This window comes from Melanerpes formicivorus, unplaced genomic scaffold, assembly GCF_026170545.1.
Source record: "Melanerpes formicivorus ecotype bairdi unplaced genomic scaffold, bMelFor1.0.p_v2 SCAF_7, whole genome shotgun sequence".
Classification (NCBI taxonomy): Eukaryota; Metazoa; Chordata; class Aves; order Piciformes; family Picidae; genus Melanerpes; species Melanerpes formicivorus.
This window is the reverse complement of record NW_027142359.1, coordinates 1,109,716-1,134,059: the sequence shown is the minus strand read 5'-3', so window position 1 is coordinate 1,134,059 and position 24,344 is coordinate 1,109,716. Positions and strand designations below refer to the sequence as shown.

The following is a 24,344-nucleotide window of genomic DNA, read 5'->3' as shown; positions in this document are numbered from 1 at the left end:
TCCACCCTGTGCGCGCGCGCGCGCCGTGGGAGGGCGGGGCTCCGGCACAGCTTTGGCGCGAAATTTCATCCTGGTGACGCGAAGGGACCGGGGAGCCGAGCGCGGTGAGTGGGCCTCAGCCCGCGGCCAGAGAGTGGGGCAGGCGCCGCAGGGCACTGGGAGGGCGGCGGGGGCCTCGGGGTCTATCTGCGGGTCCGATCCGGCTGCGCCCAGGGCTCTTTGCGACCCCGTGGCCCCGCAGGCAGCATCCCGTGGTGTGGAGCGGGCATCCTGAGGCAGAGCTCCGCCTAAGCCGATGGGCTGCGGCAGGCGCGGGGGGGAGCAGCACCGTGGCCTGTTTCCTGGGCCAAAGGTCGTGTTTAGGAAGAGAAAAAGGAAGAGCACTATAACTAGCTATAACAACTGAGCGTAAGCGGAACGTTTGTGTGGTTTTCTCCGCCTGCTCGCCATGAGGTCTGGGCGGCCAGCAGCGAGACGAGATCCTGAGGCGGGCGGCAGCGCGCCCCGGCCATTGTGCGACGGGCGACGAGGGGCTGCGCCGGCCCCCAGGGCAGCGCGGCGGGGCGCCGCGGCCTGGCGGTAGGCAGGCAATAGCTGATCAGCGCCTCTGTGAACAGACTTAGTGGCCGGTAGCATTGGGATGGTATGTCTGTGCGATGTGTCAGGCAAGCGCTGGGCGTGAAAAGAGGAGCTGAGGAACCATCCGCTGCTGGACACCGTTCTCCTCCCGCAGGGCAGCGGCGGCTGGAGGCTTAGGTTGGCTTCTGTGAACAAATGGTGCATGGCAGGTTCCTCACACGTCGGGGATTGGTGGCGTTTTTGTGTGCTTGGCCATCCTGACTCTTTTGCTTGTTCTATTTTTAAATAATAATATTAAAAGGTTTGCTTGTTCGTTGTAGTTTTCCTTTGGGAATCATGAACATTCAGCATCAAAGAAAAATTGTTCACTCCTGGTATGGAAAACCCACGAGCTCTGACAGGAAACTGAGGACTTTGCAATACAAGTAAATAACGTTTATTTCTGCTTTGCTTGGGGAAACTTAAAGAAGGTTGCTTTACCTTTCTGGCAGACTAATGCAGCAGGCAGTGAGAATCACATACTGAGCGTCACGTCGTGAGGCTTTGTGTGTGTAACAAAAGCATTACAGAGCTCTTGAGTTAGGAATTGCATGAACAAAGACCCTTGCCTAAATCTGTGAGTGAGTGTTAGCTGCCTAGCTGACACAGATATGAAAGCTTTCAACTGGGGAGTTAAGCTGTAAGCTGTGCAAGAGGGAGTGTAGCTGTTTGTAAAGCTGCCAGGCCATCAGCTTTAGTGACACAGGAGTTTGTGAAGGCTGCAATCCTGTTAACTGCACAGCTGTGTCTCTTCCTAGGGGCATCCTTATTGCACCAGAAAGAAGCAGAAAGGAAACCTGTGTGCAGCTCGGTGATTTTATTTTAGTAGAAGGGGAGAACGCAGATGAACCTTTTGTGGCACAGCTCCTGGATTTGTATGAAGATGGTAAGAGAAATAAACATTTGCTTTCTATCTGAGCAATCCTGAAGTATTTTGCAATTAGATATTTTGTGCTGATATAGTTAGCATTAACTCCATGGCACCGGACTCATTTGCTCAGGAAACTGGGCTTTAGTCATCGCTGTATTCATATGCTCCCCAAATGCTCAGGGCAGATGACTGATTTCATCTAGCCTTGATAGATAAATGCAGAGCTGAGACATGAAATCCTTAGAATCTTAGAATGTTAGAGGTTGGAAGGGATCTCCAGAGATCAACCAGTCCAACCCCCCTGCCAAAGCAGGATCACCCAGGGCAGTCTGCACAGGAATGCATCCAGGTGGGGTTGGAAAGTCTCCAGAGAAGGAGACTCCCCAACCTTTCTGGGCAGCCTGCTCCAGTGCTCTGTCACCCTCACTGTAAAGAAGTTTCTCCTCAGGTTGAAGTAACCTTCTATGTTCAAGTTTGTGTCCATTGTTCCTTGGCTTATTACTGCACACCACCAAAAAGAGCTTGGCCCTCTCCGCTTGACACCCATCCCTCAGATATTGATAGACCTTAATCAGATCTCCTCTCAGTCTTCTCAAGACTGAACAGCCCCACTCTATTTGCTTAGTTGCCCAGTTTAAAAGGAGTGGTCCTTGAGGAAGGCAGTGTGAGCTTGTGCTTTATTTAGACTGGAGAATCCAAATGGAGCATAAGCACTGCTGTCCTGGGGCTGCATCTTATCAGCTGTCAGGTAGTGTAGTATCGACGACAGAGACTGGAGTCAATACAGCTGACCAATATGATCGAGTATTGTTCCTTTATTGTAGGACTATTGTAGTGCAAGCATAGTGAGTATAGCACAGTAAAGTAAAGCAAAGAAGAAGGGAAAGTGTATAGCAAGGGAACTTCTACAACTTATATAAACTCGGAGTGCCTTGTTGGCATGGCTTCATTGGTTCCCTCTGAGCGACCACACTTTGCACTATTATAGATTATTGGTCCAACTACTAACTACACCCAAGGTTGTTGATGCAGATGCATGTCCTGTTGTCCCAAGATAACTCTCTGTGTTTATAGCTACCAGTGTCCTGCTTTAGTTACATCCTGCAGGCACAGCACTGTTTTGCTACACTGCTAGCTACTTCTGCACTTCGCTGAGCATGGCCTACCACCACGTCAGGCTCTAGGCCTGCACTGCCAGATTGCTCATACTGCTCGTTGCTGGCATTGCCACAGTGTAGCAGGGAGGTGCAAGGCTGAATAAAGAGGGCTTACCACTTCTGTCCCTTGCCTGTAGATGGTGTAGATGGAGAGGCATAAAGCATGGAAGAGGAGTGACACAAAACCAGTCTTGAGTCTGAATTCAAAACTACTCATTAACTGTCTGATTTCTTTGAGCAACTTTTGGTGTTTGTTTGGGGCCATCATCATAATCAGGGGTTTTTAAATCTTTCTTAAACAGAAATACCTATCAGTCCAGCTGCTTTATTTCCTAATGCACATTTGTTGTGACATAACTGGATATTCTTTTCATACTGGAATGAAACCCCTGAGACTTCCTTGAAAGCAAGATCTTTTTGTCTTATCTCTGACAAATGTGTTAAAGGGATGTGGCATTATGCTCATTGAGAGATGAAGACCTTTAAAATGTAGAGAGTAACTTACTATTTGTCTGTCATGTCTTCCAAACGTTTCTTTTGACTCTCCACAATTCATTTGTAGTGTTTATGCAGACTTTCCCCATGCTGTTTCAGCAGCAGGATTCTCTGGTTCGTGGGTGCATGACTGTTTTGGGCTTCTGTCTGAAACAGCATTGACATGACAAATAGCACTCTGCCATGCCTCCTTTGTCACTTTTGGTTTGGTGGGGTTTGATTAGATCACGTTGTGCCAGTATGGAACCTCTTCATTTGTGATTGTGAAGTGGTGATCCGTGTACTTGGTGGCTGAGACCCTCTGTAGGAGTAACCTGAATCCTTATGTCTCAACTCAGACGTTTCAGCTGAGTTCAGAAAACGCTAACTGCAGTCTCTACCAGATGCTCTCTCCCCTGGGCGCAGGGAGGGTGGCATCTCAGATGCAGTAATAACTCTTTGCCATGCCCCACCCCCCTCTGCTCACTGCCCTGTGTGGTTGCTGCAGGTGCTCAGCAGAAGCACGCCGTTGTGCAGTGGTTCTCCCGGATTACAGAGGTCCCACAGAACAAACGCAAGCTTCTGAAGAGAGAGGTCTCTCCCAAAGAAGTGTTCCTGGATCAGATTCCTGGCTATGACACTGACATAGCTGTGGAGAGCATTATTAATAGCACCATGGTATGTACTGCAACCCTCTGCATGGGAGGGAAGAAAGAAGCAGAAACCGCTTGAGCAGCATTGTAGAGCGGTGCAGCAGCTTTCTTCCCTCTCACACATAGCCAGTTTACTTTATTTGTCGGTGCCATTAACATGAGGTAGATAGTTAAAAACTGTTGATGTGTTCTGTCTTTTCTCCATCCCCAAATGATTTGCTTGTTTGGCAGCCAGCTTTGAGATTTGCATGCAGAGGAGTAAGGTGAATGGGAGTCTTGTAGTGCAGTAAACTCGTGCTTGTATGAAGCTGGTTGGAGATGCTGCCCTGTGTGAGGGACTGCATGGATTCCAGTCACCTGTGAGTGAAAAAGAGTTGAATGCTAAATGAACAGCAAATGCTAAGCTGTGTGTTCTGGTATTTTCTGCTTTTACAGGTAATACCTCTACATCTGGGGGAGGAAATACCTGCTGCATTAAACAAGGAACAAACTTTCTACGTAAAGCAGTCGTGGGATGGGAAATGCTTTAAGACTTTGTCCCGTGACACGTTCTCTAAGCTGAAAGAAGCTAACAAGAAAGGATGTGGCCTCCCAAACTCTTCAGACTCATTTATTACTTCAGACATTGTTTCTCCCCCGAAAAAGGAGGTGAAGAGTGTTGCTCAGAGTGCCACAAAACCAAGAAATGGAGAACTGGAAATAGAATCAAAGCATTCTGCTTCCAAGTCCTCCCTCTCTAAGGAGAGGCATTCACAGAGAGTGGCTAATGGCATCAAGACTCCAACAGCAAGGAAGAAGCTGCAGTTAAACAGTATGTACATGGAAAGATCTGGGAATCTTTGTGCTGCTTCATCCTGGGGAGTACAAACTGCTAATATTCAGCATCAGTAGTGTGTGCTGCCTTACTCAGGCTGTGGGCTTAGCCCAAGCCTTTGGGTGCAGCAGTTGTTCATGACTCTTACTTCAAGTAGCTGTACTGCTTATACCCAACTTACCTTGAGACTGGCAAATCTCAATCCAAGTGCTTGTTGGCTGAAAGGCTGCCAAGCAGCCTAGCTTCACCTCAGTGTCTCACTTTCATCCTCTGGCTTGTGGTGCACTAGAATGTTTGCACTGGTCTGGCTGGATAAGCACATTTTTGATCCTGTGTCATGTACTGTATTTTCAGACTGGAGCCTGAGTGAAGTAAATGATGGAGGCAGGAAAAATCAGTTTGTATTCTATTTAGTCCTTGTCTCAGAGGAAGTGTGAGGCTCCTTTACACATTCAGCTCCTTGTTCCTGGAGGGTAAAGCCTTCCCCTTTCATTTAAATGACAGCCAGTTGTGCCATGTCTTCTGAAGGTTAACCAGACTATGGCTGGTACCTGACAGAAGTTCATTTTGCTCCTGATTCCTAGGTCCCACAGGATCTAAAGGCAGGCTCCTGGGAAGTGAAGTTTTGGAACTTCTGGATGACGACTGTGATGCTGTAGCACCATCAGAACCATCTGCCACTAAAAGAAAAGTGCAATTCACTGGCCTTTTAGGCTCCCCAGCAAAAGTGCCTTACACCAATGCAAAGTCAAAGTCAGCATGTGGTGATGCAGATCACTGGGGGTGTCTTGCTGATTCCAGACGATTATCCCCTTACCCTCAGGTCAGAGACTTCAATGAGCAAGCCAAGGATCCTCATAAGGAAGATGACTCTAACTGGTAACTGATGGCTTTTTTATGCTGTTTTCATGTAGTTTTCTAACACATCAGTGAAAGACTTGAGAGAAGAGCAGGGGAAGTCTGTGTGGCACCTTTTGCCTGTTGAAATCCCTGGGAGAAGGAGGGTAGCCTCAATTAGAAGTGCTCTGTGGTGAAGCTCTGGGAATGTGTAACTGGGAGATGAATGAGATGATCAGGGAGACTGTAAGAGAAGCTGACTTTAAAAATAGACACAAGCAGTCTATGATTACAAGAACTGAGAGAAGAGGTCGGAAATGGCAGTGGTAGGATGATAGAATCCGAGCTAAAGCAGGCTCACCCATGGCACCTTGCCCAGGGTGATGGAATCATGAAAGGCAATTGAAGCCATATTGATCATTGTGGTTTGTACTCACAGCAGGGATGAAAGTATGTCCCTGCAGTCACTGTCATACTGCTGAGAGCTGTTGAGATAAGGGGAGCTATAGAAAGGGGTGCAGCTGGCCTCATGAGCCTTCTCCTGAGAATTGTGTGCTTCATGCTGGTTGTTCTGAAGAAGTCTAACCTCAAAATGTGGTCACTTGTCATTTATCAAGGCTGTGTGAAGATCTTAAGCTGGGGCAGGAGGAGAAGGGTTCAGACTTCCTTGTATGAGATGTTGCTGGAAGTCAAACAGTTGTGTTCCTTCTTTGAAAGAGGAAAGCTGTGGGTACAGCACTTGGTGGACCTGCACCCTTATTTTTGTCACTTACTGTATATCAAAGGAAACCCAATCAAAACACATTTTCTTTTCATTGACAAGATAAAGGCATGTTGGTGGTATTTGGAGACCTATCAGAATTTCTGAGAGCTGTCCACAAGTCCTTAGGTCCTCTGTGTCCTTTGAACTAACAGGGAAGTTGTAGTAACAGTCAAGGGGTCCATTGGTAGGGATGAGGAAGTGCCCAAGAAGAACAGAGATGGCCAAAGACAATTGTGTTATTTTTTCTTAAACAAAACAACCCCCCCACAACAAAATCACAAATGACAACAGACTCCCACATCCAAGCAAAGTGAAACCCCTGCTCTTGTGAGCCCCTGTCCCTTCAGTGTGGCAGTATTGTGTTGGCAGAGTGGTTTGGCTGCTGATGCAGCTGCACTTCATCACTGCACAGTGCCTTTCACTGATGTGAATGCATCTGGGCTCAGAAGTGAGGGAAAGCTGCAAACCTGTCACTGCTGATCAGGCAAGGGGAAATGGTTGCTGTTGCCTGCTGAGGGTGTATCAGGAAGCAAAATGGTATCATGCTGATAAGGGCCCAGAGCTGTGTTGGGAGCTAACGCTCATGCAGTCACTGGTGGTCACAGGTCACCTAGCAGCTCTGGCTTGGAGGGACTTGGGGTCTCTCTTTAGGCATAGCACCTTCCTGCAGCTGCTTCACAAAGCTTTTCAGAAACGCTCATTGCTGTAGAAATCTTTGTGAGTGAACCACAGTAAACGATCTGTAGTGCTTTGGTGGATTTAGTTTGGCTTTCTTGGTGATGAGGCTGGGGAGAGGCCTCGAGCACAGCCCTGTGAGAAGAGGCTAAGGGATTGTTTAACCTGGAGAAGAGGAGGCTCAGGGGAGCCCTTATTGCTCTCTACAACTACCTGAAGGGAGGCTGTAGCCAGGTGTGGATTAGTCTCTTCTCCCAAGGAACCAGCACCAGAACAAGAGGACACAGTCTCAAGCTGTGCCAGGGGAGGTTTGGGCTCAAGGTGAGGAGAAAGTTCTTCGCAGAAAGAGTAATTGGTCATTGGAATGTGCTGCCCAGGGAGGTGGTGGAGTTACCATCCCTGGAGGTGTTCAAAAAGGGATTGGACATGGCTCTTGGAGCCATGGTATAGTAGTCATGAGGTGTTGGGTGACAGGTTGGACCTGATGATCTCTGAGGTCTTTTCCAACCTTGTTGACTTTATGATCTATTGGAGAGAGGGTGCGAGAGAGGGGAAGCTTTGCTGCCAGCATCCATGCCCCAGCCAGTCTGTGAATAGCTAAACAAGAATACATTGACAGCCTGATGTTTGAAAGCCTTCTCTTGATGGTTGCAAATGTGATGCCAGGGCGACACACAGATGGCTTTGTGCTCCTTCTTTACAGTGTGACTGGACATCAGGAACTGGACACTCAGAGCCTCATTCTGACGCCGCGTTCTCGCCGCGCGTGTGCACAGCAAACGAACAGCCGCATTGCAGAGCACATCAGGTACCAGCTGCAGCCAGGGTCACAGGATGGTAGGGAACGGAAGGGAACTCAGGAGATGCTCGAGTCCAACCCCCCTGCCAGAGCAGGACCATAGAATCTAGCACAGGTCACACAGGAATGCATCCAGAAGGGTGTTGAAAGTCTCCAGAGAAGGAGACTCCATAACCTCTCTGGGCAGCCTGTTCCAGTACTCTGTAAAGTTCCTCCTCATATTGAAGTGGAACCTCCTGTGCTGTAGGTTATATTCACTGCCCCTTGTCCTATCACAGGTTGCAACTGAGCAGAGCCTGTCCCCTCCCTCTTGACACCCAGCCCTCAGATATTTGTAAACATTTATTAAATCCCCTCTCAGTCTTCTCCTCCCCAGACTAAACAGCCCCAGGGCTCTCAGCCTTTCCTCATCAGGCAGTGCTCCAGTCCCTTCGTCATCCCTGTAGCCCTCCCTTGGACTCTCTTCAGCAGATCCCTGTCCTTCTTGAACTGGGGAGCCCTTAACTGGATGCAGTATTCCAAGTGAGGTCTGACTAGGGCAGAGTAGAAGGGGAGGAGGACCTCCCTGGATCTGCTGGACACACTCCTCTTAATGCATCCCAGGATCCCCTTGGCCTTCTTGGCCACAAGGGCACATTGCTGTCCCATGTCCTTCTCCCCAGAGTTGCTCTCTAGCAGCTCATATCCCAGCCTGTACTGGTGCAATTTATTCTTCCTTCCCAGCTGCAGGACTCTGTACTTGTCCCTGTTGAACCTCATTAGGTTCCTTTCTACCCAGCTCTCGGTCTGGCCAACTCTCTGAATGGCTGCACAGCCTTCAGGTGTCTCAGCCATGCCTCCCTGTTTGGTATCACCAGCAAATTTGCTGAGCAGACACTCTGTCCCCTCATCAATGAGACTATCAAGGAGACCTTTTTCACAGTGCTGTTGGTGGCTTCAAGCTTTGAGAGTTTGCCCAGCTTAGCACTGCAATGCAAATGGTTCTAGAGCCATGGCTTCCTTGCTGTGTGAGTGAAAACTCTGACATTCAGCAACAAATAGCTGACTCCTGGTGTTCTTCAGAAAGTTGCCTGTCTTTGAGTCAGTCTGGGAAACAGCCATGGCAGCTGAATAGGTGAAGCAGAAAATAAGTTGGGCTGATTACAATTAACTACAGAAACAGCTGAAGATGTGCAAGTGATACTTTGTAGTGTGTGGAGTTGTATCTGTTCTTTTAAACTACTGTAATTTGTGTTCCTTGCAGCATATTAAATGCACTAGAGTTGGACACAGAAGAGGATCCTCTGTCTAGCTCAGACAGCTCTTACTCTTCAAGCAGTGAGGAAGAGGAGGAGGATGTGCACTGCACACCACCAAAGAAAACTAAAGCAAGCAGAACACCCAGCACCTCACTGTCTTCAGGGAAATCTTTGGTTCACACTCCTGCAAAGACCCCAAAGAAAACTGTAAGGTTCCATTAAAAAAATCTGGGTTGTTTAGATGCTTGGTGCCTGTGTAGCACAGTGAAGTATCTGAGCCCCTTAGCTTTTAATGAAACACTGCCTTGATTCTAATGATCTGTGATGTGTCAGTCATGCAAATGCATGAAGCATCTGTGTGCTGTGAATGTTGTGACCATGTTGACCAGGAAATGGGGAAAATGTTGGGCTGGGCTGGAGCCAAACTTATGAAGCTATTGCTGGCCCCCATTTTTACTTGTATTGTAGGCTGTGCACTGAGACATTTTAGTTATGTTTCTGTGTGGTCTTTGAGTGCAGGGTGATAGGTAGTAGAAGAAAGCCATAAGCCCAGCTTTGTGCTTGGCAGCAGAGCTGTCCTGGATCTTGAAAGCTTTGCATTGTGCAGGTGGTTACCAATGCAGAAGGGATGCACTACAGCTCCCATGGCCAAGAGTGGCCAGCTGTGTCTTGTAGTGTCCTGGCTGCTGGTGGAGATAGGTTACCAGCATACAGCACCATAAGCAGGTGCATGCTGTCAGTGGCTAAGCTTTACTATGCTTATGAAATGCCTAGCATGCAAAACCTGGTGTGGCTAGAACTTGTAAGGACAACAAAGAAGGTGCTGTGTGGCTTTTGTGGTTTAGACAATGAAATTAGATCCATTTCTAGCTGCTTGCTCTTTCCTAGGAACCAGATCAGATCACTTTGTGGCATAGCACTTCTGAAAACCATTGATAATTTCAAAACCCCTCAGACAGTTCAAAGGGGTAACTGTCTGCCACCACCTCCTTTCCACTTTCTTTTTTCCCTTCAGTAAGAGCAGAGAGCAAGGCTTTTTTGATGATACCCTCTGTCAAGACTCTTTCTCCCTTCATCTGTACTCTGGCATCCCCAGGCAGTCTTTGTGCATAAGCTGAGTTTGGGAAACTTGTGGACAGTCAGTCCCCAGTGGAAAGGGCTGTCTGTAGAAAATCTGTCTGAGGTTGTATCTTTCCTTTGCAGTCCTTGCCAGGAACACCCAAGACACCTCGAAATGCAACTCCTGAAATCCCCAGGCGCAGCCACGTGGCACAGAAACCAGGCAGCATTCTGGAGGAAGCCAGGCTAAGGTAATGTGTGTGCAGGGGAAGAAGTCATCTTCCTGTGCCAGGTGTGCAGAGCAGCAAGCTGTGCTGACACAGGAAAATGCCATCTTGACCATGCTGAATACGTTAGTGTTGTGGGTTAAGCTTAAACCCAAAATGGAACAGATTTAGCTGGCCTCCCCTCTCCTTTCTTTCCCAGTAGGGGAAAGCACATTAGGCAGGAGAAAAGAGAGGTGGAACTCTCTAGAATCGATGTGGAAGTCAAAAGGGAAGTTTAACAAAATATAAAAAGCATTTGAGTGAGAGGAAGGTTACACAGGTATAAGGGAAAAGGGTAAATAAAGACAAATACAAAACCAGGCACAGCTGGCAAAGGATTCTCTGGAACCCAAGTGGATTCTCCTTAAATGCAGTCCTTAGGAGTCTGGAGCAGCATGGAACAGGCCCTACCACGTGGTTACTGCAACAGCAGGGAACAGCATCTTGGGCAGGCTAGGGCAGGGGCAAGAGAGCCAGGAAATGTTTCCTCTTAAATAGGTTTGGTGGACAGGAAGGGGGAGTGGAATAGACTTTGACCTGGGGACCCCTCCCACTGGGAGTGGGGACCAAGTCTTTCTGCCCACCTGGGTCAGGTTTGTTTGTCCAGCTGGGGGCTAGGTTCTTTTCAGTCCATCCCCTCCTGGGCTGGGTGTAACCTGGCAGAGTTTGGTACAAGTGTGTGGTGCTCTGAGAGCAGAAGAACAACTGTGAATCTACAGCAGGGGATGTCCAAATGCCACTAGCACCAGAACAAGAGGACACAGTCTCAAGCTGCACCAGGGGAGGTTTAGGCTGGATGTTAGGAAGAAATTCTTCATAGAGAGAGGGATTGCCCATTGGAATGGGCTGCCTGGGGAGGTGGTGGAGTCACCATCACTGGAGGTGTTTAGGAGGAGACTGGATGGGGTGTTTGGTGCCATGGTTTAGTTGATTAGATGGTGTTGGATGATAGGTTGGACTCGATGATCTCAAAGGTCTCTTCCAACTTGGTTTGGTCTATTCTATTCTATTCTATTCTATTCTATTCTATTCTATTCTATTCCATTCTATTCCATTCTATTCCATTCTATTCCATTCTATTCCATTCTATTCCATTCTATTCCATTCTATTCCATTCTATTCCATTCTATTCCATTCTATTCCATTCTATTCCATTCTATTCCATTCTATTCCATTCCATTCCATTCCATTCCATTCCATTCCATTCTATTCCATTCTATTCCATTCTATTCCATTCTATTCCATTCTATTCTATTCTATTCTCTGCTTCTACAATGTCAAGCTATGGCAACCAGGCCATGCAAGTTCCGCAGAATTTTGTATCTGTGTTGTGTGCAACAGCAGAAAAACAAAGATCCTCTCTTACTAACTTCACATTGTCATGGTACCAGACTTGTCTCCTGCTGGGGGTGAAAAAGCTTTATGGGAATGGTTGTAAATCTTAACGGTGGAAAAAAGACTGATTGCAGCTTTCAAACCTGGGCTCTAGGTGTTGAGTTTCCTGTTAGTGGGGTCCTTGGAGCTCCTATTTCAATGTCTTTTCTCTCTTTTTACTCCAAAGGCTGCATGTTTCTGCCATCCCAGAGTCTCTGCCTTGCCGTGAGGAAGAATTCCAGGATATCTACAACTTTGTGGAAAGCAAACTTATCGATGGAACAGGAGGGTAAGTGTGTTGGTGAGAATGTTCAGCATCTTCAACAATGACATTGATGAGGGGACAGACAGACAAAGTCTGCTCAGCAAGTTTGCTGATGGTACCAAACTGGGAGGCTTGGCTGAGATGCCTGAAGGCTCTGTAGCTTTTCAGCGAGACCTGGACAGACTGAGAGCTGGGCAGAGAGGAATCTAATGAGGTTCAACAAGGATAAGTGCAGAGTCAGAGTCCTGCAGCTAGGAAGGAAGAATAAACTGCACCAGTACAGGTCAGGAGGTGATCTGCTGGAGGGCAGCCCTGTGGAGTACGACCTGGGAGTGCTGGTGGACAACAAGTTCTGCACAGGACAGCAATGTGTCCTTGTGACCAAGAAGGTCAAGGGGATCCTGGGATGCATTAAGAGGAGTGTGTCCAGCAGATCCAGGGAGGTTCTCTTTCCCCTATACTGTGCCCTGGTGAGACCTCACCTGGAATATTACATCCAGTTCTGGGCTCCCCAGTTCAAGAGGGACAGGGATCTGCTTGAGAGAGTCCAATGGAGGCCTACAAGGATGTTGAAGGGACTGGAGCACTGCCTGGTGAGAAGAGGCTGAGAGACCTTGGGCTGTTTAGTCTGGAGAAGAGAAGACTGAGGTGGGGATCTAATCAATGTTTACAAGTATCTGAGGGCTGGGTGTCAAGAAGGAAGGGACAGGCTCTGCTCACTATGCCCTGTGATAGGATAAGGGGCAATGGATATAAACTACAACACAGGAGGTTCCACCTCAACATAAGGAGAAATTTCCTCACTGTGGGGGTCACAGAGCACTGAAACAGGCTCCCCAGAGAGGTTGTGGAGTCTCCTCTGGAGACTTTCAAGACTCATCTGGATGTGTTCCTGTGTGAGCTGTGCTGGATTCTATAGTCTTTCTCTGGCAGGGGGGTTGGACTCGAGCATCTCCTGAGTTCACTTCCAACATCTTCTGATCCTGTAACCAAGGTCACATCTACCCATGGCAGAACAGCAGTCAGGCAGTCAACCCTGCTTTTATTTCAGAAGCTGCCATCAGGAGGCTGAATTCAAGTTCCTAATTGATTTCCTCCTTAAGAAGGGTTGTACATAGAAGTAATGTGGGCTTCTTTTTTCTTATTTAATAGCTCCTAATTCAACACCAACATGTCTCTAGTCAGTCTTAGGTGTCTGGGAAGCACTATTTAAAAGAGGTAAAGGACATCTCTAAAGTATTTTCTGTTGTCAATTGCCTCTGCAATAGTAAAATAACTCTGATGTGTTACTTATCCCAGTTTGCAAATAAAGTAAGCAAGTGCGCCCAGGTGGCCAAGAAGGCCAATGGCATCCTGGCCTGCATTAGGAACAGTGTGGCCAGCAGGAGCAGGGAGGTCATTGTGCCCCTGTACTCTGCACTGGTTAGGCCACACCTTGAGTCCTGCATCCAGTTCTGGGCCCCTCAGTTTAAGAAGGATGTTGAGACGCTGGAAGGTGTCCAGAGAAGGGCAACGAGGCTGGGGAGAGGTCTTGAACACAAGCCCTATGAGGAGAGGCTGAGGGAGCTGGGGTTGTTTAGCCTGGAGGAGAGGAGGCTCAGGGGTGACCTCATTGCTCTCTCCAACTACCAGAAGGTTGGTTGTAGCCAGGAGGGGATTTGTCTCTTCTTTCAAGCAACCAGCACCAGAACAAGAGGACACAGTCTCAAGCTGTGCCAGGGGAAGTTTAGGCTTGAGGTGAAGAGAAAGTTCTTCACTGAGAGAGTCATTCACCATTGGAATGTGCTGCCCAGGGAGGTGGTGGAGTCACCATCCCTGGAGGTGTTCAAGAGGGGATTGGATGTGGCACTTGGTGCCATGGTCTAATCACGAGGTCTGTGGTGACAGGTTGGACTCGATGATCTTTGAGGTCTCTTCCAACCTTGGTGATTCTGTGATTCTGGGATTCTGGGGTCAAGGGAATTACCTGAAGTGGCAGAGCAGTGTTCCAGGCCGGTCTTGGAGGCCAGGAGTTCCAGGCCATTAATCCTCAGGCTGCTGACAGATTGTGGTAGTTTTAGGCTATGCCTTTAAAAATTTTTCACAGTTCTTGAGCAGAAAAGTAGTAAAATGCAAATAAATCACTTCCAACTAAACTGGTCTGGCAAATTTAAAGTTGGGGGGGAAATTTCAACCCACCACACAGGTGCTCTCCTGTTGCAGGTGCATGTACATCTCTGGGGTGCCTGGCACAGGTAAAACCGCCACTGTTCATGAGGTGGTTCGCTGCCTGCATCACGCCGCGGAGAATGATGAGCTCCCAGCATTCCAGTCTCTGGAGATCAATGGCATGAAGCTGACTGACCCTCATCAAGCTTATGTGCAGATACTAGAGGTAAGCAAAGCCTCTTCAGGGGCTCTGGTTTGAAATAAGAGATCTGGTGCTTTGCCATCAGGTCCTCAATACATCAGCATCTGAGGCGCTCCGCGCTCTGATGAATTGGATGTCCAGGGCTATAGAATCAGGGTCCTCTGGGATCCCACTGCTTTGTGTGACTGATTCAGACAGTCCTAACTGTCTGAATTGGAAACATGAAAGAAGTGTAGATGGTAGCTTGTGTTCATCCTCTGGCATGTTTAAGAAAGAAAATGGCAGGTGAGTTTGCAATGGATTCTGGAGGACAAATACCATTCTCAAATACAGCCTCCAGTTTGCTTTACAGCTTGACTTTCAACAACTGACTAAGCATTCAGCACAGCTCCTTTCTGGACAGTTTCTGGTAGACCTCAGTGCTTTATGAACTACTTTTTTGATGTTTTGCTCCCCTCCCCCCATAGGAAAATCCAGATGCTTAGTGTAGCCTGGTAGGGAAAAATTAAAATCAACCAGAAGTTAACTTCCCATTTCCAGGATTTTGGTGTGACCTAACCTGCAACACTGTTTAATCCTCATCCAGTTTCTGACAGGCCAGAAGGTGACAGCAGCCCATGCTGCAGTGCTGTTGGCAAAACTCTTCTCTACACCAGGACCAAAGAGGAAGACCACGGTGCTGATAGTGGATGAGGTGAGACAAAGAATTCTAGAAGTATCATAAGAAAAGAGCTTTTCTGGAGTATGGAAATTACACACTCTTAGAGTATATCACGTGATCTAAAAGGAATAAACTTAGAAGACACACAAATAAGTTCAGTTCTCCAATGGAGCTAAGAGGAAACTAAGTGGGCAGGAATTTTGTTCCCTTACTGCCTTGGGTTTCACACTGGGGTAACGGTTTGGTTTGGTCTAAGTCACTGAACGAGGTGTTGTGTCAAGTCCAAAATACCATAGAATTCACCTTCTTTTGTCTGGCAGCTGCTACTTTTCCAGTGAGAGAACTCAGTGAAATAGGTCATAATAAGTTTTGAAACATCTTGCCTGTGCTATGTTTAGTAATAAACAAATATACACCCACTTTTTGCTGTAAGATAACCTAGGCTCTCTCATGGAGGGTCTTTTAGTCCTGTTTACAGAATCACAAAATTACTGAGGCTGGAAAAGACCTCTGAGATCATCAAGCCTAGCCTATGACCTAACACCACCACAGCAGGTAAACCAGGCCACCAAGTGGCCACATCCAAGCTTTTCTTAAAGACCTCCAGTGATGGCAACTCCACCACCTCCCTGGGCAGTCCATCCCAGTGCCTAATCAGCCTTTCTGTCAGGAAGTGTTTCCTAATATCCAACCTAAACCTCCCCTGGCACAGCTTCAGGCTATGCCCTCTTGTCCTGTTCCAGCTTGCCTGGGAGAAGAGCCTGACCCCCACCTGACTACAACTTCCTATTAGGTAGTTGTAGAGAGTGATAAGGTCCTCTCTAAGTCTCCTCCAGGCTGAACACCCCCAGCTCCCTGTTTAATGTTGTATGAATTCTTCACAGTAGCATTTAAGAGCTCCAGCTGTTTAATCACTGCTGTGATGGAATACAGTTAATCAGCTAATAAGGCTCTGCTTTTCCACATGAGACACTGGCACAGGTTGCCCAGGGAGGTGGTGAAAGCCTCACCCCTGGAGGTTTTTAAAGCCAGACTGGATGTGGCTCTGAGCAACCTGATGTAGTGTGAGGTGTTCCTTCCCCTGGCAGAGGGGTTGGAACTAGATGATCCTTGGGGTCCCTTCCAACCCTAACAATTCTATGATTCTATATGAGAGCCCTAATTCAGGAAATGGGTAAAGGAAACACAGCAGAGGCAGCTTGCTCAGAATCACACAGGAGGTCTTCTGTGGCAGAGCCAGCTCTCAGTCCCTATCAGGTACTGTAAGTGACAAGGCTGTTCTTCAGCCTGACCTTTCTCTCTCTGTCTCTGCAGCTCGATCTCCTCTGGACCCGGAAGCAGAATGTGATGTACAATTTATTTGACTGGCCCACTCAAAAGCACTCCAAGTTAATCATCTTGGCCATTGCCAACACCATGGACTTGCCAGAGAGAATAATGATGAACAGAGTAGCCAGCAGGCTGGTATGTCCCAGCAGCTTTGTTGCTATGGTGTAAAATGAAAACAGATTAAATACTGTGTGCAGTCAAAAGTAATCAGGAGAAAGGTAGGGCTGGTTCCATCAGAGATTAAACAGTGCTTGAGGGCTGATAAGGAACACTTCAATCTTTAGCAAAGCCAGCTTGCTTATTCAGATGCTATGCTGTGCAAGTACAGTGTGGTAGCAATCAATTAGGAATGCAGGTAAACATACTAAGATCTAGTTAATCAAATGCCATGCTTCATGGTGAAACTGTTTACTCTAGAATTCAGAATTCTCTTCAGGTTTCCCTTCCTCTTTTCCCTTTCATTCCAGGCAGTTACCTGGCACCTACTTCTTTCTCCCTGTTTGCCATCTCCAGCTGGTAGATTGCTTTGGACCTTTGGACAGGAAGTTGGCTGTTTCTGTGTTAAATAGATTTTCCTAGCTCATCTCTTCATCACTGCTCTGAAAAGTGATGTTCAAACCCAGTGTTCTGCCTCCTTCTGTGGCTCAAAAATAGTTCCACAGTGTGTCAGTTGCTTTCTCCCACTCACTAAGCCTGCAGGTCAGCTGAATCCACATAGTCACAAGAGAGAATTCTGCATTCAAACTGTAGAACTCAAGCCTTCTGTAGAATATGGAAGGCACTGTCTCATCTCTCACATGGATTGTCCTCATCTGGAAGCACTTCTTAGTAGCTTCAGCCAGAGGAGGATGTGTAATTCTTGGCATGCTAACATGCAGCCATTAAAGGACTGCAGACGTGTGCAGGTTTGCTAAAGGAGATGAATATTCCTTCACAGATTCTTCTGTTACTCTGTTGGCAAACAGTCTGAAGAGTTGTAATCAAAAGAGCTTCATGTTGGGTGTCTCTGATATTATTATCTTTTTAATGAGCTTTGGACAAGGACTTTGAATGCTCATAGCTGCAGCACTTGCTCCTCAGCCCTTACAGTGGGGACTTGGTCACAGTGCTGTGGATTTGCATGTTCATTTCACAAATACGAAGTGGAAAAAGTTGATTAAAGCACCTCTCTTGCAAGGCAAGAATGTGAAAGAGAGGTTGCTCCTATCAGAAAATAAAATTTAACCTATGCAGGCTGTGCTTGAGCAGCTGAGAGTTTTCAAGTGCTACCCCTATTGTGTTCTTTCCTGCAGGGCCTCACCAGAATGTCCTTTCAGCCCTACACCTACAAACAGTTACAGCAAATCGTTTCATCCAGGCTGAGCAGCACGAAGGCATTTGAAGAGGATGCAATTCAGCTGGTTTCCAGAAAGGTGAGCACAGCCCAGGGCTGAGTCCTTTGTGTCCTGCTGGTTAGAGTGTGGGGCAGAAGGGCAGAACTTGTAAGTGGGCGGACTTGGCTCTGTGGTTCCATGGTTTGTATTGGGGACAAGTGAAGAGCCAGTACTGCATCATAGAATTGTCAGGGCTGGAAGGGACCTCAAGGATCATCTAGTTCAAACCCCACTGCCATGGGCAGGGACACCTAACACTACATCAGGTTTCTCACAGCCACATCCAGCCTGGCCTGAAAAACCTCCAGGGATGAGGCTTCCACCACCTCCCTGGGCAACCTGTTCCAGTGTCTCACCACCCTCATGGGGAAGAACTTTTTCCTCACATCCAATCTGAATCTACACATTTATAGTTTTTTTTCCATTCCCCCCAGTTCTATCACTCCCTGACACCCTAAAAAGTCCCTCTCCAGCTTTCTTGTAGGCCCCCTTCAGATACTGGAAGGCCACAATAAGGTCTCCTTGGAGCCTTCTCCAAACTGAACAGTCCCAACTCCCTCAGTCTGTCCTTATCGCAGAGGAGCTCCAGCCCTCTGTCATCCTCATGGCCCTTCTCTGGACACATTCTGGCAGGTCCAGATCCTTCCTGTAATATGGCCTCCAGAGCTGGACACAGTTCTCCAAGTGAGCAGAGCAGAGTAGAGGGGGAGCACCACCTCCCTCGACATGCTGGCTATGCTTCTTTTGATGCTTCATACAAGCTCTGTGTAAGACATGGAGGGTGTTGTCACAATAACATTGCAAAGCAGTAGCCTTGATTTTTCCACCTGCTTTGAGAAGGCAGCAGGACTTTGAGAGCTGAAGGCACCACATCAATGAGGTTTCAGCTTCCTGCAGTGTTTGACACCACATGAGTCAGTAGATGCTCTTGGAAGGAGCCAACAGGCAGTATGGCAGTAGCAAGGAAAACAGCCATCCTCATTTTCTTCCTAAGGGTGTTTGAAGCCTTGGCATAGTGGATAGCACCTGTTTTGTTGCCAGTTTTAATACTGTTGTATAAAAAAACAATGCATTAGACATCAGCAGCTTCTCCAATTAAGATGTATGTGTGATTTACTATCTTATGGTAGCAGTTACCATAGAATCAGAGAATGGTCTGGGGTGGAAGGGACTTCCAAAGGTCATCCAATCCAATCTTCCTACAGGAAGCAGGGACATCCCCAACTAGATCAGGCTGCCCAGAGCCCTATTAAAATTATATTAGCATGTCTGTCATCCAGTGCATGCCTGAACTTTTTCTACAGGAGTAAAAAAGATCACTCCCTAATGTGTCAGAAGTAAATACAAACATTTGTTCAGTTATGGTGGAGCTACCTCTTTGTAAGAATTACAGTGATGGCTTTGCACACTGAGTGGTCTGCAGGGTTTTCTGGTGTGATTGTTTTTCTTCAGAAAAATAGCTCTCAATTGCGTTTTCTCAAGGGTTTCTCATTCTTGGCTGCAGCTGGACTGCAGGGCTTTCAGATGCTAGCAGCATATCCTGGGCAAGCAAGGCCAGTACTGTCTGGGGAGGTTCATAGCGTTAGGAAAGCTGTAAAGCCCAGCTGGGAGTTGAAGAACTAGTTTCAGAAATCCCAGACATCTAAATGTTTCAGACACTTGTAAATGTAAATGCATTATCCCAGATTTTACTCTGTGAGCCACTGGGTGTACTCTTAATACATTACTGAGTATGGAAAATCTGAGCAGTTTTTTGCACTCTCTTCCTTTTGATTTTGATTTTTTGATTCCCCTCTGCCCGAACCTGCACTGTAGTAGGGTCTTTATTGATGACATTTGTGAAGAAATGTGGTGCTGAACTGAACTGCTCAAGCTGGATTTCCTGGATTTTTAGTGTTTTAACCTGACTTCTGTGATTACAGGGAAAAAAAAAGGCAGTATTGAACTTGAGCTGGCCAGATGAGGAGTGCAGGAGGGTTGCTCCTGTTGCTTTTGGTCCATAAGATCACTCCTTACAATCTGGGATTCCAGCAGCACAATTTACAGTAGCATTGCTGGCCTGGTTTGTGGGTGGGTTGTTGGGGTTTTTACTCTAGTGTTTCTTGCTAACTTTTTCCTCAAATTGTAGGAAATGTTGCTACAAACCTCTCACGGGTTCCTCCTTCCAGGTCGCAGCACTCTCTGGTGATGCAAGGCGCTGCCTCGATATCTGCAGGAGGGCCACTGAGATCTGTGAGTTTGCTAGCCAAAAGAGAACCCCTGAGATAGTCAGGATGGCCCACGTGACAGAAGCCATAGATGAAATGTTTTCATCACCATATATAAAAGCAATCAGGTAAAAGCATCTCTGAGGATTTTCCTTACTTTTTGTATGGTTTTCACTGGGTTGTTCTATTGGTTTGTGGTGTTTTTGTTTTTTTTCAACCCCCTTCAGTCTGTCCCCAGCACCCTTTGGAGCATCCACAGAATCACAGTAATTCAGGTTGGAAAAGGCTTGGGATCAGCAAGTCCAACCATTAACCCTACTACACTAACATTCACAGAAACATTCAGGTTGGAAAAGAACCTCAGGATCACTAAGTCCAACTCAGAACCCTACTCTACAAGGTTCACCACTAAACCATAGCCCCAAGCACCACACCCAAACCACCTTTAGACACATCCAGATGTGGTGACTCCACCACCTCCTTGGGCAGCACATTCCAATGCCTGACCACTCTTGCTGGGAAGAAATTCTTCCTAATGTCCAGTCTAAACCTAGCCAGTCACAGCTTGAGACCATTCTCCCTTGTTCTATCACTAATGTCCTGTGAGAAGAGACCAGCACCAACCTCTCTACAATGTCCTTTCAGGTAGTTGTAGAGAGCCATGAGGTCTCCCCTCAGCCTCCTCTTTTTCAAACTAACCATCCCCAGCTCCTTCAGCCTCTCTTCATCTTTATTCTCCAGGCCTTTCCCCAGCTTCCTTGCCCTCCTCTCCACTGGCTGCAGCACCCCCACCTCTCTCTTGGATTGAGGTGCCCAAAAATGGACACAACACTCAAGGTGTGGCCTCCCCAGAGCTGAGTACAAGGGGACCTCCCTGCTCCTGCTGGACACAGCATTTCTAATCCCAGCCAGGATGCCATTGGCTTTCTTGGCCACCTGGGCAGACTGCTAGCTCCTATTCAGCTGCTTGTCCATTAGAACCCCCAAGTTCACCACTAAACCATATCCCTCCATTTAAATGACCTTTAAACACATCCAGGCTGGTGCATTCTGCCTTGGGGAACAGTTAGGAGAGAGAGGAACAAAACAGGAGTTAAAGAGGAAACAAAGGCATAGAAATCACTTCATATATGAAGTTTATGCAGGATGTTTCCATGTTACTGCGTTAGCTGAGATCAAGAGGGTGCTTTTGAAATGTCCTGATTGTCTCTGATTAGTGCATGTTGACTTCACTGAACAGCAGTTTCCAAGTACAGATTGGCATTCCTTCTAGTTGGAACTAAATCTGGAAGATACTCAGGAGCCCACAACTGCAAACAGTGCTGGTTAGTCAGCATCCTGAAGCACATTCCTATGAGGAAAGGCTGAGGGAGCTGGGGGTGTTTAGCCTGGAGAAGAGGAGGCTCAAGGGAGACCTTATTGTTCTCTACAGCTACCTGAAGGGAGGTTGTAGTCAGGTGGGGGTTTGTCTCTTCTCCCAGGCAACCAGTGACAGAAGGAGAGGACAGTCTCAAGCTGCATCAGGGGAGGTTTGGGCTGGATGTAAAGAAATTCTTCCCAGAAAGAGAGATTGGCCCTTGAAATGGACTGCCCAGGGAGATGATGGAGTCACCATCTTTGGAAGTGTTTAAAAAGAGACTGGATTAGGCACTTAGTGCCATGGTTTAGTTGATTAGATGGTGTTGGAAGACAGATTGGACTTGATGATCTCAAAGGTCTTCTCCAACCTGGTTAATTCTGTGATTCTGTGAGTTTGAGCTGAATTGAAGGAAAAACCACTCAGATAAACATAGTGTGGGCAGTGGGTCCTCAAGGGTGAGGTGTTCCCCTCTAGACAGCTGCTTGCCTTATGCCACTGTATTTGCTCTCTCAGATGCAGGCAGAGAAGTCTGAGCATAATGCAAGAATCTCCCATTTGGGCTGATTTCTTTTTTCTTTACCATAGATTCTGGTAGGACTTCCAAAAGGTTTCCTGAGGGAAACATATGAGGAATTTGCCCTTCAGTGTTCTACACAAGCTGTACCTGGTAAAGTGATGTACCAGTTTCTAGTCAGAAGAAAGAGCAGCTGTTCCAGCAGGGAAGGGGACACTAAGGGATGATAATACAGTATTTTGTTGGGTATATAGGGATTGTTTTCACAGTGCTGCTTAGGCCCAAAAACCTCAGTCTTAGCTTAAATATAAGCATACTGCAAAACATGTGTGATGTGTAGGATGAAATGTAGTCAGAGACAGAGAGAGGTGAGGGGAAGAGAAATGAGGGGATTGTGATGCCAGAGTTGCATGGCTGGTTAACACAAACTGCTCCTTGTCAGGCAGGAAAATACCCTGGAACTGAGTATGTGGCTACCAAGGAATTCCTGTTGCAGCCTTCTCCCTGGTCTATCATGAATTCCAAACTTGCAGGCTGATGGTTTTGTGTGTGTTTTGTTTTGATACTCAGGAATGCCTCTTTGCATGAACAGCTCTTTTTGAAAGCCATTTTGGCAGAGTTTCGCAGGGCAGGAGTTGAGGAGGCAACAGTACAACAGGTATGGTCATGTTTGGGGCTCCTTTTCTTTTTTCTTCTTAGAAAGAAGGGGGCACTGTCAAAATGATCAGACAAAAGTGTAAATATTTCACTACTTGGGGTTTTCATTGGTAAGATTTGATGGAGGCAGTATTGATGGCAAAGTGAATTGGGACATGGCTGCCCAGGTCAGGTGCAGAGCCAAACCGAATGCTCCCACCTGTTATGCAATGGGACTGAAAACTGGCAAGACCTGCTCCCGGGCTGGCATCAGTGATCTGGATCATTGGATTTGGCCTGCATCTGACAACACTGCATGCCTCCACCTGCCATGCTGTCTAACAGGGAAAAGAGAACCTGAAAATATCAGGCAGGTGATTGAAGGAGGAAAACTGGGAAGTGATTCAGTGGCGCTCTCAGCAGAGGCAGGTATGTCACTAGGAGCTTCAAGTTTTTAGCAGACCTGTAACACACCTGGCACCATCAGAGCTGAGGAGACTGTGCACCACCAGTCACACTATGGAAGCTAAATGCTAATCCTTAAAACATACAGCTGTAAACATTTTTTATAACATGCCAGGTTTCACTAATTCTCCAGGTCTGTAAGTAAGAGTTCTGCCTGGATTTTCCATTACTGACTCCTGAACACCTGCATCAGTTGGTTGCACAGATAACTGGGCAGTCTGTTCTGGAATGCCAAAGAATTCTCAGTTACAATCATGTTACACTTCCCCTTAGTTCTCCTCTAGCACTGAAAGGGTTTTCTTCTGCTTTTCCTAAACAGAAAAGCAGGAGACCCCAAGTGGTTCTTCTCACAGATTTACCAGGCCATGTGATTTGTGGCCTTTGCAGGCTGTAATGCTGCATGTCTGTAGTCAGTGTGACTCGTGGTCACTTATCACTGGGCCCAAGTGCCACTTCTGGATGGGTTGATAGGTAACTAGTTGTATATCAGCTCTTAATCCTCTGGATGAGCTTTAGTCCACATAGTCTGGGGAGAAGAGGTGTAGTAACAGGTAAAATCATCTAGTTCTAAAATTGCAGACAAGATAAGAGGCTAATTGTTTTGTTTTGGGGCTATATAAAGGAGGAGACTGTAGCCTGGAATAGCTAATTCCCAAGTCCTACCAGCTTGTGTGGGAGCAGCAGGGGGTGTGAGTTCCATGAGCAGCCGGGAGCTAGTTTCTCCCCTCCCAGAGGTGTGGAGGGAAAGAAGCTGCTCCTTAACCTCAGCCTAGGGGACTGCAGCAGAGGGTGAGCAGGGCCTGTGACTTGTGTGGCAGGTCTATGGGCAGCACGTGGTGCTGTGCAGGGTGGAAGGTGTGGGGAGCAGGGGGTGACCATGCTGTGTGCTTTGTGGCAGGTCTATGGGCAGCACGTGGTGCTGTGCAGGGTGGGAGGCATGCAGAGCAGGGGGTGACCATGCTGTGTGTTTCATGGCAGGTCTATGGGCAGCACGTGGTGCTGTGCAGGGTGGGAGGAGTGCAGAGCAGGGGGCTGACCATGCTGTGTGCTTCGTGGCAGGTGTACCGGCAGCGCGTGGTGCTGTGCAGGGTGGAAGGTGTGGGGAGCAGGGGGTGACCATGCTGTGTGCTTTGTGGCAGGTCAATGGGCAGCACGTGGTGCTGTGCAGGGTGGGAGGAGTGCAGAGCAGAGGGCTGACCATGCTGTGTGCTTCGTGGCAGGTGTACCGGCAGCACGTGGTGCTGTGCAGGGTGGAGGGCATGCAGAGCCCCACAATCTCGGAGATCATGGCAGTCTGTTCCAGACTTGGTGCCTGCAGGATCTTGCTGGTGGAGCCCAGCAGTAAGTACCTGCAGGTGCGGGTGAGGCTCAACATCAGCCAGGACGACGTCACCTACGCGCTCAAGGACGAGTGAAGCCACAGCTTTTATTTTTGTAGGATGTATGAATATTTTTAATATTGTCTATTTTTATTGTTGATGATAAAATGGAAAGAGCAAATGTATTCCCCCCCCCACCCCAATACTTCCATTAAAGAATTGAATTTAAGCACTTTGGTAATGGGGTCCCCTTTCAGTGACATAGAT

The 24,344-nt window shown here is 47.5% G+C and overlaps 1 protein-coding gene across 1 annotated transcript; it reads left to right on the top strand.

The window, feature by feature from the left end:
• Positions 1 to 35: 35 nt before the first annotated feature.
• On the top strand, positions 36 to 24,306 carry ORC1 (origin recognition complex subunit 1). Its single transcript, XM_068140491.1, has 17 exons — positions 36 to 104; positions 900 to 1,004; positions 1,377 to 1,504; positions 3,629 to 3,798; positions 4,209 to 4,584; positions 5,172 to 5,466; positions 7,566 to 7,670; positions 8,905 to 9,106; positions 10,103 to 10,209; positions 11,786 to 11,887; positions 14,066 to 14,237; positions 14,800 to 14,907; positions 16,189 to 16,338; positions 17,496 to 17,615; positions 19,745 to 19,911; positions 22,228 to 22,315; positions 23,979 to 24,306. Exons 2-17 carry the CDS (start codon positions 916 to 918, stop codon positions 24,171 to 24,173), a joined length of 2,574 nt encoding a protein of 857 aa, XP_067996592.1. The 5' UTR covers positions 36 to 104; positions 900 to 915; the 3' UTR covers positions 24,174 to 24,306.
• The last annotated feature ends 38 nt before the right edge of the window (positions 24,307 to 24,344 follow it).

What these genes read in the sequence shown, in the direction of transcription:
- ORC1 (XM_068140491.1), top strand. Translation starts at nt 916, where the DNA reads ATGAACATTCAGCATCAAAGAAAAATTGTTCACTCCTGGTATGGAAAA. An exon ending in CCTGGATTTGTATGAAGATG is followed by an intron (nt 1,505 to 3,628) that starts GTAAGAGAAATA and finishes TGGTTGCTGCAG; the next exon opens with GTGCTCAGCAGAAGCACGCC. An exon ending in CTTATGTGCAGATACTAGAG is followed by an intron (nt 14,238 to 14,799) that starts GTAAGCAAAGCC and finishes ATCCTCATCCAG; the next exon opens with TTTCTGACAGGCCAGAAGGT.